This window comes from Suricata suricatta, chromosome 10 (genome assembly GCF_006229205.1).
Source record: "Suricata suricatta isolate VVHF042 chromosome 10, meerkat_22Aug2017_6uvM2_HiC, whole genome shotgun sequence".
Lineage (NCBI taxonomy): Eukaryota > Metazoa > Chordata > Mammalia > Carnivora > Herpestidae > Suricata > Suricata suricatta.
In genome coordinates this window covers 34,803,462-34,817,668 of record NC_043709.1, presented here as the reverse complement: position 1 = coordinate 34,817,668, position 14,207 = coordinate 34,803,462, and the positions used below count along the sequence as shown (strand labels likewise).

The window sequence follows — 14,207 nt, the reverse complement described above, 5'->3', positions numbered from 1 at the left end:
GCAGTAACCTAAGAAATTGTATCAGCCTGAAATTTTGTTTTGAGTTAAGGTTTTTCATTAGCTAAGAAATAGCAGAGGAGGGTTTGCTATTTCCACCTTGGACTCTTGTAAGAACATGCAAATGGGTGGAAATCTATTATGCTTTGTGTTGAACGATTACCTTAACTTCTCATTTTGCTGGCAGATTATTTAGATTCTATTAAAGCCCTTTTGGTTCGTATTTTTCTTAAAGTGATGTGAGGGCCGTGTAAGACATCCCTTATCACTGACTTGCCTGTGCAACATGACTTATATACCAACATCCAGTACAATTTAGTCTTATTTCATGTCTTTTGCCACAATATTCATTGGTTAAATAAGAACCTAAGCAGATAACACCCATCTGAGAATTTTGTCACACAAAAGTCTCCCTTAGTTTAGCATGCTTTGCACATGGGTAAAGTGTTCCTTTGCTCTTCCACTTTTGGTCCATTAAAACTGTCCCCTAAATTTGTTTTCTACAGCATACCTATAGAGCTGTGTCTCAGCAGAGTTTTCTCTCATGGCAGAATTGTGAGATGCGTTAATTTTGGTTTTTGTTTCGAAACCCTTGTTTTGTGAGAGTTAGATGTATAGTTTATCTTGGCTTCCGCAGATGACTAGACTTCTTGCTATAAATATAAGAAATTCTAGCAACTTTGTATAGATTCTTTAAAGCATGCATGCTTCTTTATTTTCTACCCACGCTGACAACGTCTTTGTGGAGTTGGTTATGGAGCTGAACTAACAGCACGTAGAAAACCTGGTTCAGAGAACATGGTTCTCTATCCTGTGTGGATCTGCCAGTAGAAGGGTAAAGTATGGTCCTGAACAAAATGTGCTTCCCAGCTTTCCTCACTGCCTTAGCAAAGCCTTCTCCCAGAGTGCTTTGCCCTTGAGCTTTCTACTGCTCTGACTTTAACGGCATGCGTGTTTCTGCATTGATATTAGAGAAATTCACATCAATATCTAGGTTAATGTTTAGTAGAGGCCAGTTGGCTTTTCATTCTGAATTGCTTGAAATCAGCTCTCTCTGACAACAATTTGGCAGTTTGGCAGTTTTTCATATTTCCTTTAAATTTTAATTATAACCCATCAAGTCTTAAGCAGTTACTTCTGGGTTAGACTCTTGATGAATGTCATAGCAGGGTGTTTCAATTTAATGGATCCAGAGAAACATCTGTTTCTAATATTTTAAAAGCCAATTTATATGGAAATTCATTTAATACACAGTCAATACACGGAGCCTTGTAAAAATAAAAATAAATATGGAAATCAAACCACTGTGATCTAGTAGGTCTTCTGTTAAAGGATTTCACTGATGGCTAAGTTCAGCTGTTACTACCTAACGCCCAAAACATCACAGCTTAAACAAGATAGCGATTTATGTCTCATACTCACAAAATGGGGATGGTATTGGCTTAGAGCCAGTATGGTCTACCATAATAGGGACTCAGCTTTCTTCAGTCTTATTTCTATTCCTAAGAGTTCTTTATGGCCCAAGATGGCTGCTGGAGCTCCAGCTATTATGTCTGTGCTTCAGCAAGAGCAATGAGGAGTGGTGGAGCAAGGGAATAGTGCTAAGCTTTTTTCTTTTAAGAACACTTACTAGAAGTAATATGTAGCATTCTGCTTATGTTGCACTGACCAAAAAATAGTCACATGATTGTATTTAGCTGTAAGGGAAGATAGGAAATGAAATATTTTTTTCAGATGACTATGTCCCCAGCTAAAAACTAAAAGATCTATGAGCATGGGAAAAGGGGAGAACAGACATTGGAGAACAACTCTCTGTGCCACATTGAGTATTTTTTAAGACATGATATTAATAGACCTTCCCCCTTTTATTGAGGACCTAGAAAAGTCAACTAGTTCTCATGAATAAATAATATATGTAGAAGGACTAGCATGGTGTTTGGCTCAAGAAAAAGATAATCATGACTACTGTTGATAGGTTTTAATTCTAACCCCTAATTGCATCTAATTTCAAAGACTATGAGTCAAGCTGACTTTAATAAAGGAGTTTTTGAACACTGTACCCCAGTCTTTATAGAATAAAAGCAACAACAGCTCACAGAGCCCAGATGTCATTGGCACTAGGTCTCCGGAATACTCATGTATTGGCAAAGCAGTGTCCCTTGCCTCTCTATAAAGAAGATAAAGGAACCATTCCTATAACTGTTTTCAAGGTAAAACTATTATTGTTACAGAAACTAAAGCTCAGAGAGGGTAATTGGGAAGCAGTTTTAAGAAGCAGTTGAAAGTGAGCATTGCCCATCATTTAACCCCAACTGGAGTACTAACTGTTCCTTCCTCTGGCTGTGTCACCTTGGATGGGCTTCTTAATATGTTAGAATCCATTGTATCTTCCTGTTTTTGGAGATACTCAGGTAAATTACAGAGCATGTTTCCCCTTAATCCAGGGCTTTTCCAACCTGGTTTTTGATAACATTCATGTGGAAATTTCTTTGGTCATACCTGCCTCACAGTGAAAGGGCCAGACCAGACCGGTGGAGGGGCTAGAGGTAAAAGTCATCCTGTGACTTCCTGTCATATATTCTTCAGCTACACAAATGCTCACACCCCTTCAAAACCCCTGACATCACACTAGGCAGGAGGCTTCTAATAATGGAGGAGGTATCTTGACCATCTCATTTCTCTGTCCTTCTAATTCATGTGCCTCTTTTGGTGTTCTCTAAGTATAGAGATGGACTAAGGATACAGACCATTCGAGGTGCCACCCTGTTCTCTGGAAGGTATAATGGTGTAGAGCAGGAATCCTCGGACTGAACCATTTACAGGCCAACATTTGTACCTTGTCTATTTGTCTTTACGTTGACTTTTTAATTTTTAACAGCTTCATTCTGAGCAAACATCTATGAAATGCAGTTTTGATTTGGTAATTAGATTTCCTTTCAAATACACATTCAAATAAATATAACCATTAAAATCTTTACAAGGTTTGTCTGTGTATCTTCTCACATACTTGCAGTGGTAGGTAGATCACAGTTTGAGAAACGCACAGAGTGGAAAAAGCAAGGGCCATGGAACTCTACCCTATTTCCAGCTGCGCAACTCTGCAACTATTATTGATTAATCATTCTTTTTTTTTTTAATGTTTTATTTATTTTTGAGACAGAGAGATTCAGAGCATGAGCGGGAAGGGACAGAGAGAGAGGGAGACACAGAATCAGAAGCAGGCTCCAGGCTCTGAGCTGTCAGCTCAGAGCTCGACGTGGGGCTTGAACCCACAAACGTGAGATCATGACCTGAGCCAAAGTCAGAGGCTTAACCAACTGAGCCACCCAGGTGCCCCTAATCATTCATTCTTAACTATAATTTGCTCACTTGAGAGATGTAGGTAATATGTACCTTATCCATTACTCTAAGGATTAAACAATATCTAGCCAAGGAGACTGTGACAGTGCTTGGCAGAGAGCAAGTTCTCAGTGAATACTAGGTTATTCTTTCTTAAAGTCTGTTTGGAGATACCAGGCATGCAGGCATGGAACTACTAGTTCTCAGAAGCAGGACACAAGGCACTTGGTATAGATGGTTGCAAGTCCTGTGAAAACTCAGAGGGAGAAAGGCTGCAGATTTTTACGATGTAGGAGAAAGGGAAATATTTGGATGAGGAGACAGGCCTTCTTCCTGGCCTCTCTAGCTCTCCCTTGCTACTCAAAGTGTGGCCCAAGGACCAGTAGCATCAGCATCACTCGGGAGCTTGTTAAAACTCTGGCATCTCTGGCTACTCCCCAGACCTACTGACTTTGCGCCTGCCTGTTAACAAGGTCCCCCAGTGAGTTGTGTGTGTGAGAAGCTGTGCTCTAGGCACAGATATTCTATCTAAGGTCTATTTCTATTCTAAAAAAATTTTTTTATGTTTTTTTATTTATTTTTGAAAGACAGGGAGAGACAGTGTGAGCAGGGGAGGGTCAGAGAGAGAGGGAGACACAGAATGTGAAGCAGCTTCAGGCTCTGAGCTAGCTGTCAGCACTGAGCCCGATGTGGGGCTCGAACCCACGAACTGTGAGATCATGACCTGAGCTGAAGTCGGATACCTAACTGACTGAGCCACCCAGGCGCCCCCTATTTCTATTCTAATAGGGAGTAGTCCTTGCTCTAAGCAGATCTCTGCACCAGGATCACTAGTAGTAACACCATTGCTGAGCTTTATAGAAAATGCAGATTCTCAGACCTCACATCCGCCAGTACCTGGAATCTGCGTCTTTAGCTTGTACCACCCCATGACTTTTTAAATGTTTGATTTTTTTGTCAAACAACTGCTATAGTAACTCTTAAGCCTCTAATAGAAACTGCATTTATTCCCCAAACATATGTATTTGCATTTGAACAAACAAGAAAGCTTTTGAGGAGGAGAGGTACAAGCCGAATTGTATTGTTAGTGAGCATTAAGGGGAGGATCTGAATTCAGTCTATATGTAAAGGCTTCCGTAGCCTTATTTGCATTAATCCTGCATATTTGGAATCCCATCATCCACAGGATAGCACCTTCCCAGAGGGTGATGTTTTAGCAAGGTCATATACAGTTGACCCTTGAACAACAAAGGTTTGAATTGCCTGGGTCCTCTTATATATAGTTTTTTTTCAACAAATACAGCACTGTAGGTGCATTTTCCCTTCTGTATGATTTTCTTGGTAATATTTTCTCTAACTTACCTTATTGTAAGACTGTAGTATATAATACATATAACATACAAAATATGTATTAACTGACTATTCATGTTATTGGTTAGACTTCTGGTCGACAGTAGACTATTAAATTTTGGGGGAGTCAGAAGATATGCTTGGATTTTCAACTGCATGAGGGTCGGCACCCCTAAGGCCCATATAGGACAAGAGTCAACCGTATTTTCTTCTTTTTCCAAAATTTTGTATTTGATTTTTTTTTTTGTAAATATTTTGTTTTTTAGCCGTGCTATCAAGACTAATCAAGACCTTCTCCCAGAAACTCCCTGGACACACATTTTCTACAATGATTTTTGGGGGACTCTTCTAACCCACAGCGGCAGCCACAAATCCTACCGGCCACTCTGCACTCTTTCTTTTCGCCTGAACCATGCCGTCGGAGGGCTGAATCCCTGGAGCTATCACCTTGTCAATGTCCTGCTGCATGCAGCAGTCACCGGTGTCTTCACGAGCTTCTCCAAGATACTCCTTGGGGACGGATACTGGACCTTCATGGCTGGCTTGATGTTTGCCTCTCACCCCATCCACACGGAGGCCGTGGCGGGAATCGTGGGACGGGCCGATGTCGGGGCCAGTCTCTTCTTTCTCCTCTCCTTGCTCTGCTACATTAAACACTGTTCTACAAGAGGCTCGTCGGCCAGGACTTGGGGCTGGTTCCTGGGGACGGGACTGTGCGCAGGATGCAGCATGCTGTGGAAGGAACAAGGAGTGACCGTGCTGGCCGTGTCGGCCGTGTATGATGTCTTTGTCTTCCACAGGCTGAAAATAAAGCAGATCTTACCTACCATCTACAAAGTAAGTGATTGTGGGCCCTGGGGCATTGGGTTACGGAGCAGTCTCCTTGCCTGGTCCTTTTCCCCCATTTAAAAAGCAAATTTGTTCCTCTTCAAAGAGAATTTAAAATAAGCTGTGTTTTGATCTTCAGTAAGTGGAAGTGTCCTTTTTGACCTTTCCCTGCTAACACGGGTTTCATGCCTTGATTATTTTATTTCTTGGGTTTCTTATTTTCATGATTTCAAAGAGCTCTTTGGTAGCGGGACGGTTTTGCCTTGTAAAGATTATGCACTTTAGTATTTATTTTTATTCATTTTTTAATTTCAGCCCCAATTCTCTGTAATCCTATAAATTGCTTATAATGTGTATTTATAAAAGTATCAGAGCTGATAATAGAGCCAGATACTAAACTCCAGAGAGGGGAAATCCTCTGCCATTTGTTAATAGTACTTTTCCTGGTCTGACTTTGGAAAACAGCCCTTCTCTGCAGTGCACGGGGAGCTCAAATTCTTAAACAATGAATCATCTTCACCTAGTCCTTGATGTAGTGAATAAGAATAGAAGAGTCAAAACAGAAAGGAGCTACTATAAATGTTGCCCTGAGGCCAATTAAGACCTTTGCCTCAGGGCTTAATATTTGCTCTTCTGTATTCCCTCTGTGGTGTCAAATGCAGTGTGGTTTAAAGGTCACAGAAGCACTTTCAGATCTCATATACCTAAGAGAACCAATTTTTGGCTAGTGTGTAGTTGGCTAGTGTGAAGACATTGGGCAAAGCCGTCTTGAGAAGCTGCCTCTTTCTCATATCCCCATTCTCTCATTCATAATAAACTTACCCTTGTTTTGCCTTTTAGTATAAAGGATGCACTTGGCCAGTGCTTGCAGATCTTGGTCATGTTCTAGGTCAGCTCCTCCTTTCTTTTGGACTCTTAAGTGAGGTGCTCTGATTTTTGGATACTTCCCTTGAGAGAGCTGTCAACTTACCTAGTTTTGACTACTTCCTCCTCACCGCCTCAGTTCTTAATTTTATTTAAAATCAAATGGGGATGAAATTGAAATGAAAAAATTAAGGGAAATAGAAACTTTTATTTATTTTTCAATGACTTTTTTTTTCCCACTTAGGCAGAGTAATTACTGCTGTGCTCAGTGCTCTGTGGGGAAGCATAGCCTTTTCAGTTAGAACTCAAGATCAGGTGCTTAATGAAGTTCTTTTGTGATTTCAGTTATATGCTAAAACTCGAAAAGAAAACTTTGGTTAGAAGTTTGATGCCTAAAAACAACAGTTTGAAAGTCAAACTCTTAATTTCAAATCAATTTTAATTATTCTTTCAGGGAGATTTAAGGAGAGAGGCCTTTTTGTTTTAAAACCACATCAAAAAAAAAAAAAATAAAGCCCCTAAAAAAAACCAACCACATCAACAATAATAGCAAGCTTTCTTGTTTTGCTGGAAATAGAGATAGAATACTTATAAGTCATGGTCTTTGTCCTGTGGGGAGTGACACCTATTTGAGGACAAAGCCACTGGGTATTTCAAGACTTCGCATCGATAGACTGTGAAACATTGTGCTTGGACATTCTATAGAATTTCCATTTTACCGTCTCATGAAATACAAAAGGATTTTGATATATCCGTTCAGGACTTGCTTTTAGTACCCTTTGAAGTTCTAAGAAATTTCCCGTTTTCTAAGCATATTTTCAAGGACAGAGTTGCTGATAAAGATCTTTATAATTGTGTCTCATACAGTATTTGGGACATGTCTATAATAAAAAATTGTTCTTTATCCTAGTTTTTTAAATACTTATTTATTTTTGAAGGAGAGAGAGACGGAGCATGAGCGAGGTAGGGGCAGAGAGGGAGACCGAATCTGAAGCAGGCTCCAGGCTCTGAGTTGTTGGCACAGAGCCCAACGCAGGGCTCGAACCCACAAATCGCGAGATCATGACCTGAGCCGAAGTAGGATGCTTAACCGACTGAGGCCCCCAGGCGCCCTTGAAGTTAAACTAAGAACAGTTTTCTAAAGTTTATTTATTTATTTTGAGTGAGAGAGGGAGTGAGCTGGGAAGGGGCAGAGAGGGAGAGAGAATCCCACTCAGGCTCTGTTCTGTAAGCAAGAGCTGGATGCAGGGCACGAACTCATGAACCACTCTACCACCTGAGATTGTGACATGAGCTGAACTCTTAACCGCCTGAGTCCCCAGGCACCCCTATCTGATCTTAATTTTCACTGAGCATCCTGCTTAAGAAAATAAGAAATGTTACTAGCAAAGGAACTCCTAGCAACAGGGTCTGAAGCCCCCCACCCCCACCCCCTTGTCATGGGAAAGGACTTAATACTTTGAAGATTCTGTGTCCTGAGAAGTTTCCAGATGGAAAGTTGCCTAGACTGTCTGGCAGTCATTGCTTTTGGGCAAGGAAGTAGTTGAAGCAGCAAAGCAATCTGAGAGTTGCTATCTCAACCTTGCTTTTTCTTTCATTCTCAATTATGGGCCGATGAGCTTAATGAGAACATTTCAGTAGCAGATTGTGTAGATTTGCAAGGGACCATAGAGACCAGCTATGCCAATCCCTTTATTTCCAGGGAAGGTATAGAACACCAGAGGTGTGAGGGTCACCTAGAAAATGGTAGAATCATCAGATCTAGGATACCTATTTGTGTGAGTTTAGCGATCATTTTAGTATTGTGAAGATGTGAAGATGAATGAACAGATGTTAAGTCAGAGGACTTACCTAGAAGAGAAGAAAATAACATGAAGTCAAATATTCACCCACACTAGCTGAGTAACCTTGAGCTAGTTCAATGACCTATTTCTTTATCTGGAAATGGAGACTGTTCATGTTCTGTCTTAGAGAGGTAGTGAAGATTATATGAAATTGTGGGGTGTTCAGTGTGAGCTGGGTGCCCAATGTTTGGAAGGCACCTGATGCATATTAGTTGAAGAGAAAGAAGTATCAGTGGAAATTATAGTTCTTTATTTTGAGGAAGAGAAGGCCAAAAGATAAACTTCTATATTAGTCTTTGAACATATAGTGGTTTTGAAAGCATGACTTAGGAATTGACTAAGACTGAAGCATGAATATTTAAGCAAAAACTTTCATTTAGAATTTTATGACTATGGGGCTTGTAAACACTGGCATAGATTACATATGGAAGTTATAGAAAATTCCATAATCTGTCTGTATAATATATAGATTTCTATGCCTGGGGTGAGTTAGAAGAGACTCTGAAGGAAATGAATTAAAAGACTTTAGAAGGTCCTTTTCAACCTTAAAAGAATAAATCATCTTAAATATCTTGCCAATTAACTCCACATCATGGTTTGCCAGATGAAATAAACTTCCCTGCCCTATTAAAACATAACTTTTACATAAACAGAAAGCTCCAGTGCACAAATGTTTAACTCTGTTATGCAAACCAGTGAACCAGCCAAGTACTCAAAACCCAAAATGGCGGACCTCTTAAAGCTGGAAATTATTAGGACCAGAGGGGCAAGGCTCTCTGTTTTGATAGTTTCATAAGTAATGTTTTTCTCATAACAGTCGCACTCAACTTCTTTCTTCACTGTGTTGATTTCAGTTCTGTACCTTTTACAAGATTTTGGGCTCCAAACTCAAATGTGCACCAGAGCCAGGTAGAAGGGACTGGTGGAAGCCGGATTCTGCCCACCTCTAGGACTCCTCTTCATCCAGTCTTATAATAAGAAAATACAGGTTTGGGTTTGGTAGAGTCTGAGATTTTCCTTTTTCCTTGAGAGAGAGAGAGAGAGAGAGAGAGAATGAATGAATGAACACACGCAGGTGAGCTGGGGAGGGGCAGAGGAAATGGGAGAGAGAGAATCTTAAGCAGGGTCCTCACTGGGTGAGGAGCCCAGCGCAGGACTGGACCTCATGACTGCGAGATCATGACCTGAGTGGAAACCGAGAGTGGGACACTTAACTGACTGAGCCATCCAGGTGCCCCAAGTTTGAGATTTTTCTAAGAAGACAGACCTCTGGATTTTTCTATGACATTTTTCATTATTTAAAATCAATTACTAATTTAAAAACAAATAAACCCTGTTTGGGCCCAACACAGTTTTTGGATGGCTGACTTCGGCCAGAATTCTTGGCTGACAGTTTTTGACATCTAAGGCTCATGCAGATGATGCACATGTCTACATTGTATAAAAGACTTGCACTTCTGCAAAGGAAGCATTGAAAGTTTTCTTTTTCCTTGAAGTATGTGAAACATAGTAAGGACCTACCATATTTTAGATATTTCTTTTAGCATTTAATTTATATACCATACTTAGATATTTTATTTAGCAATCTTTATATGTCCTAGGCACTATTCTGAGTATGCTAAAACATAAACACATTTAACTTATATAGTAAGTGCTTATTGAGAGAATATGAGTTATGAACTAATATGGTTGAATATGATATGAAATAATCATATGGCTGTCAAAAGTTAAGATTTGTTTTCTGTTTTTCGTTTTTGTTTTTAACCTTTATTTGTTTTTTAAGAGATGGAGTGGGGGAGGGGCAGAAGGAGAAGGAGACACAAAATCCTAAGCAGGCTCCAGGTTCTGAGCTGTCCCATGAACCATGGGACCATAATGTGAACCAAAGTCGGAAACTTAACTGACTGAGCCACCCAGGTGCCCCTTGTTTTTGTTTTTAATAGTTAGCAAGATTTGTAGGAAAACACCAAATATAAAATCTTCAGAAGTGTGTATGAACAAAATGAGTATTCATAACCATGTCAAATTTTTTTGAATATTCCTATTCTTAGCTTCCACATTCTATTTAAGGTGTTTCTTACGTTATCCTTGGCATCTAGTGCACTGACACACATAGTAGGTACTCAGTAAATGATTGAATTCACACTTGTTTCATATTTGCCTTTGAAAAATATGTGCCTAAAATATTAAAGTGAAATCCTAGCCTCTTCTATTTATACAAATGAGGATTTCATTCCTGGTTAGTGGGGTCCGGAAGTTAGAATTGGAAGAAATGCATGTCTGAAAAATGCTGAAAAGTAAGTTTTCTTGACTTCTCATCAAATGATTGTTTTAGCCTTTCTTAGAGGACTTTCACTTAGTTTTATGTGGTCAAAAAGTAAAGGGGGGGGTGGCCCTTGAAACACATTTAAACTAGCCTTGCAAATAAATGTTTGACTTTTATCTGCCCACAAAATTTTTTACAAGTCTCCCATGACCCCAGGAGGTACATGGGTAATAAAATCAGCAAAAGCAACATTTTTCTTACTTACCAAACATCAGTCATTGCTTGCCTAGTGGCCATTTTCTGTGCTTATTTAACATCTGTTAACTGTTTTAACGTGGAAACATCTTTTTTCCTTTTATTAGCCTCATAATCACTTATTCAGTTACAGGTGGAAAACAATTTTTTTAAAAAAATTGGGAAATCTGAAAACCAGTGTAACAATTCTAATAATAGCCCAAAATGATTTGGAAAAATAGCCCTTTTAGTTTTCTCTTTTAAGAATTTCTGTAAAGATGACTAACTTTGTTTTGCTATAGGTGCTTTCAAGATGTGTATTACCTGGGCAACTTCCTTTTCTTAAAATTAAATTGTAGCTCTATTTCATGTAAATAAAATGAAGAGACTATATTGTGAGAGAGGAAATGGGGAGGCATTGCCACTTTTGGAAGAAGAGTCATCTCTGTCTAGAAATAAATTTTTCATTTTAATGCTAAGCAGGCTGTGAATAGTAGAGGTTGCCTATGGTGAAAAAGTTTATCTTGGATGTTAGGTAAGCTTGGTTCTACATCAAAACGCAGTGATCAGACACAAACTAACAAATAATCATTTATTTCCAAATTATTTACAGGGTTTATCTTGAGAATGTTTTCTGAGGGGGGGAGCTTATGTTCTGTTGAAGGTTTGGGGTTTGCAGTATTGGAACACTGAGGGTATTAAACGTGGTGTTCCTGGACATGTATTTTGTGTGACTCCCCCTGTCCAGAAGGGCATGGAAAGGGAGGTGCGTAGCCTACAGGTATTTGCACATTGTATCCACATGTGCTTTTTTTATTTGATTAGCTGCTGGGGATGGCATTGGCACAACATGTTATCATTTAAGCTTTGTCCCTTTGCTTTCTAGACTAGGTTGTGGTTTTACTCAAGATGTGACTCTCATATCGATTGCACTGAATGAAATATGATATATTTGCTGTTTCTGATTTTCTTCAATCAACATCTGTGCCACTTTATTTCAAGTAGCGTTCCTACTTTCTTATGATTTTCTTTTCATTTGCCTTACACTTGACTTTGTGAGAATCCAGATATAGCAAGACACTCCGATTCTGATCACAGTATTTCCTAGCATTATTGAAACTGGAGGGCTGACTATTTGTCATGTACTTACAAATGAATTTGGATTTCATCCCAGTAAACTTGTTGTAGCATTTAATATTCATGACCTATATAGTACTTTGAAACTTTGAATAGCTGCCAACAGTGCTAAGCAGATAACACCACAAATAAAGGTGAGGTTCAAAAATATTTTACAATTCAGAAAGTCAAAGATTAATATTAATAAGGTGTTTTATTTCTGCAGGTTGCCTTCTTTGCTCAGCTGATTTAAGATGATTCTATATTCTGGTTACAGTTTAAGTGCAAGTTGAGTAATTGAAATTTGGAAGCTGACTATCCTTGCCAGTTCATGTAATGCTTGCATTAGAGTATTAATACTTAGAAGGGCGATCTGTTCACCAATTATCTTTTGTTCTTGTTGTTGGTGGTTTTTAAAGACTCACCTTTGTGCAAGATACACCTTGTGTATTAGGAGTTGTGGGGATTCAAAGATGAATCCACAAAATTCTACACCTCAGGACATTTTAGAGTAGGCTAGGAAGTTGTGCATAGTACATGTAAATATAGAACTGAAATTCAAGCTGGAAAGTGGGGAGGCTGTAAGGGAGGCACTGGGAGTGTGACAGTTTTGAGGAAGGGGGGTGTATTTTCTACGGAGGGCTTCAGGAAGCACTTTCAGGAGCGGAGACATTTGAGTAGGGCCCTGAATGGTGGCTCAGATATTGATATTTATAAATGGACAGTGGGAGGTAGAGCCTGAGCACCGCACAGAGGGAAACTCTTAGGAAGTTCTTGGGGACCACAGAGCAGAGGTTTTGGCAGATACACCGAGTGCATGAAGTTAGACAGGAAAATGAATGAGGAAAGGTGGATTGAGACAGCTAGAATGTGTAATGATGTGTAGGGATCTTGTAAGATAGGTTGTGGCCCCAACGGTACCGGGAGATAATGCATAGTTTTTAAATGTGGTTGTGCTTTGTCTGGTCCATGGGAGAAGCTTGGGGATGTCCGGGCCAGCTCCATTTTGCCACTTGGGAGCCTTTCTTACGTGTCCTTCCTTGGGGACAGACCTAAGAGATGGCCCCTTTGGTGATGAGACAAAGAAATCAGATTCAGGAGGTTTATCTCATTCAGTGAGTGAGTTTCCTGCCATCTCATTCTTTAGCATAAAAAAAAAGCCAGTTATTTTTCAAAATTAGATTATTTTACTTTTTACTGTGTAATATCTAGCATATTACTGTATACTCCTAATGAGAAAAACAGGGAGTCCTTCAGGGCTTTCTCCTGTGTCCGTTCTCCCAGCACTGCTGAACGGTGTCTAAATGTTACAGTGAATGGCCACAAGCACAAAATCCCTCTTTGTTTTGTACTCCGTCTTGCAGGAAGACAGAAACATTTTTCAAAATGGTCCTTTTTACAATACAGAATAAAATACTCTATAAGCACTGAATTTCAACCAGTTAACTCCATGTACCATCAGTGAAAATGACACGCAAATTGGACCTTGTGATGAATAAATAATGAGTCTCATTGAAATCATCTCTGCTGTTCTCATAATACCGTCTGGGATACGTATTACATCACTGGGCTCAATTTTCGATAACCTGCTGCCTCAGAGGAATTAGATTGACTGACGGGGATCTCATGATTATCTGGTTACTCATATTCAACTGAGTACTGTCAGTTTCACAGAGAAAAACGATGTGGTTTGCGCAGATTTCAAATCATCCCCATTGCCTAGAAGTCAGATTCCTGTCTTAAATACTAGGAACAATGGAAATGCTAATTTAGTGTTGACCTCTCAAGTGAAATTTAAGCTATAGAAAGGCACATTCCAGGAGTGCATTGAGATTCCTGAAAAGGCTTGATCAGGCAGGAGGTGGGGTGGATAAAACTGAGTATTAAATCAAATTGATAGTTAAAATAGTTATGAAATGTGATAGTGCAGTAAGGTTGCGTGGTGTGGTATGTTTTTGTGTTTACATCAGGTTCATACCTACTGACCTCAGTGTTCATTTTTTCAAAAAGAATGGTAAGAAATCCAAAAGGGAGAACAGGCAGCCAAAGTATGCAGTGATTTGGTGTGAGGAAGGTCAATGTGCCCTTGCTCTCTGGGTTTGTCTTCACAACTCTGTGGCACCCAGATGGTTCCTGCATGCTCTGTTGGTCTGATTATAACTCGTGCATCAAGTGAAATAGCATGAATTCAGAATTTAATACATGTTTCCTCAGTAATTATGGCCTTGATTAGTGAAGTCAGTGTTTCAGTTCCAAAGGACACTTTCTCTCTCTTTCCACATGTTTACTCATTTAATTTCAGGAGATGAAATAAACCGCAAAGATTTCTTTGATATGATAAGAAAATCTACAGTGCCTGTTTGGACCTG

General features: G+C 39.5%; 1 protein-coding gene across 2 annotated transcripts in view; it reads left to right on the top strand.

Annotated features, from left to right (window-relative positions):
- TMTC2 (transmembrane O-mannosyltransferase targeting cadherins 2) overlaps positions 1-14,207 on the top strand; it is a 400,088-nt gene that overhangs the window by 146,669 nt on the left and 239,212 nt on the right. For both annotated transcript variants that reach the window (XM_029955395.1, XM_029955396.1), the window contains exon 2: positions 4,953-5,523. In XM_029955395.1, the coding sequence (XP_029811255.1) occupies positions 4,953-5,523 (571 nt within the window). The remainder of the gene's footprint in view (positions 1-4,952; positions 5,524-14,207) is intronic.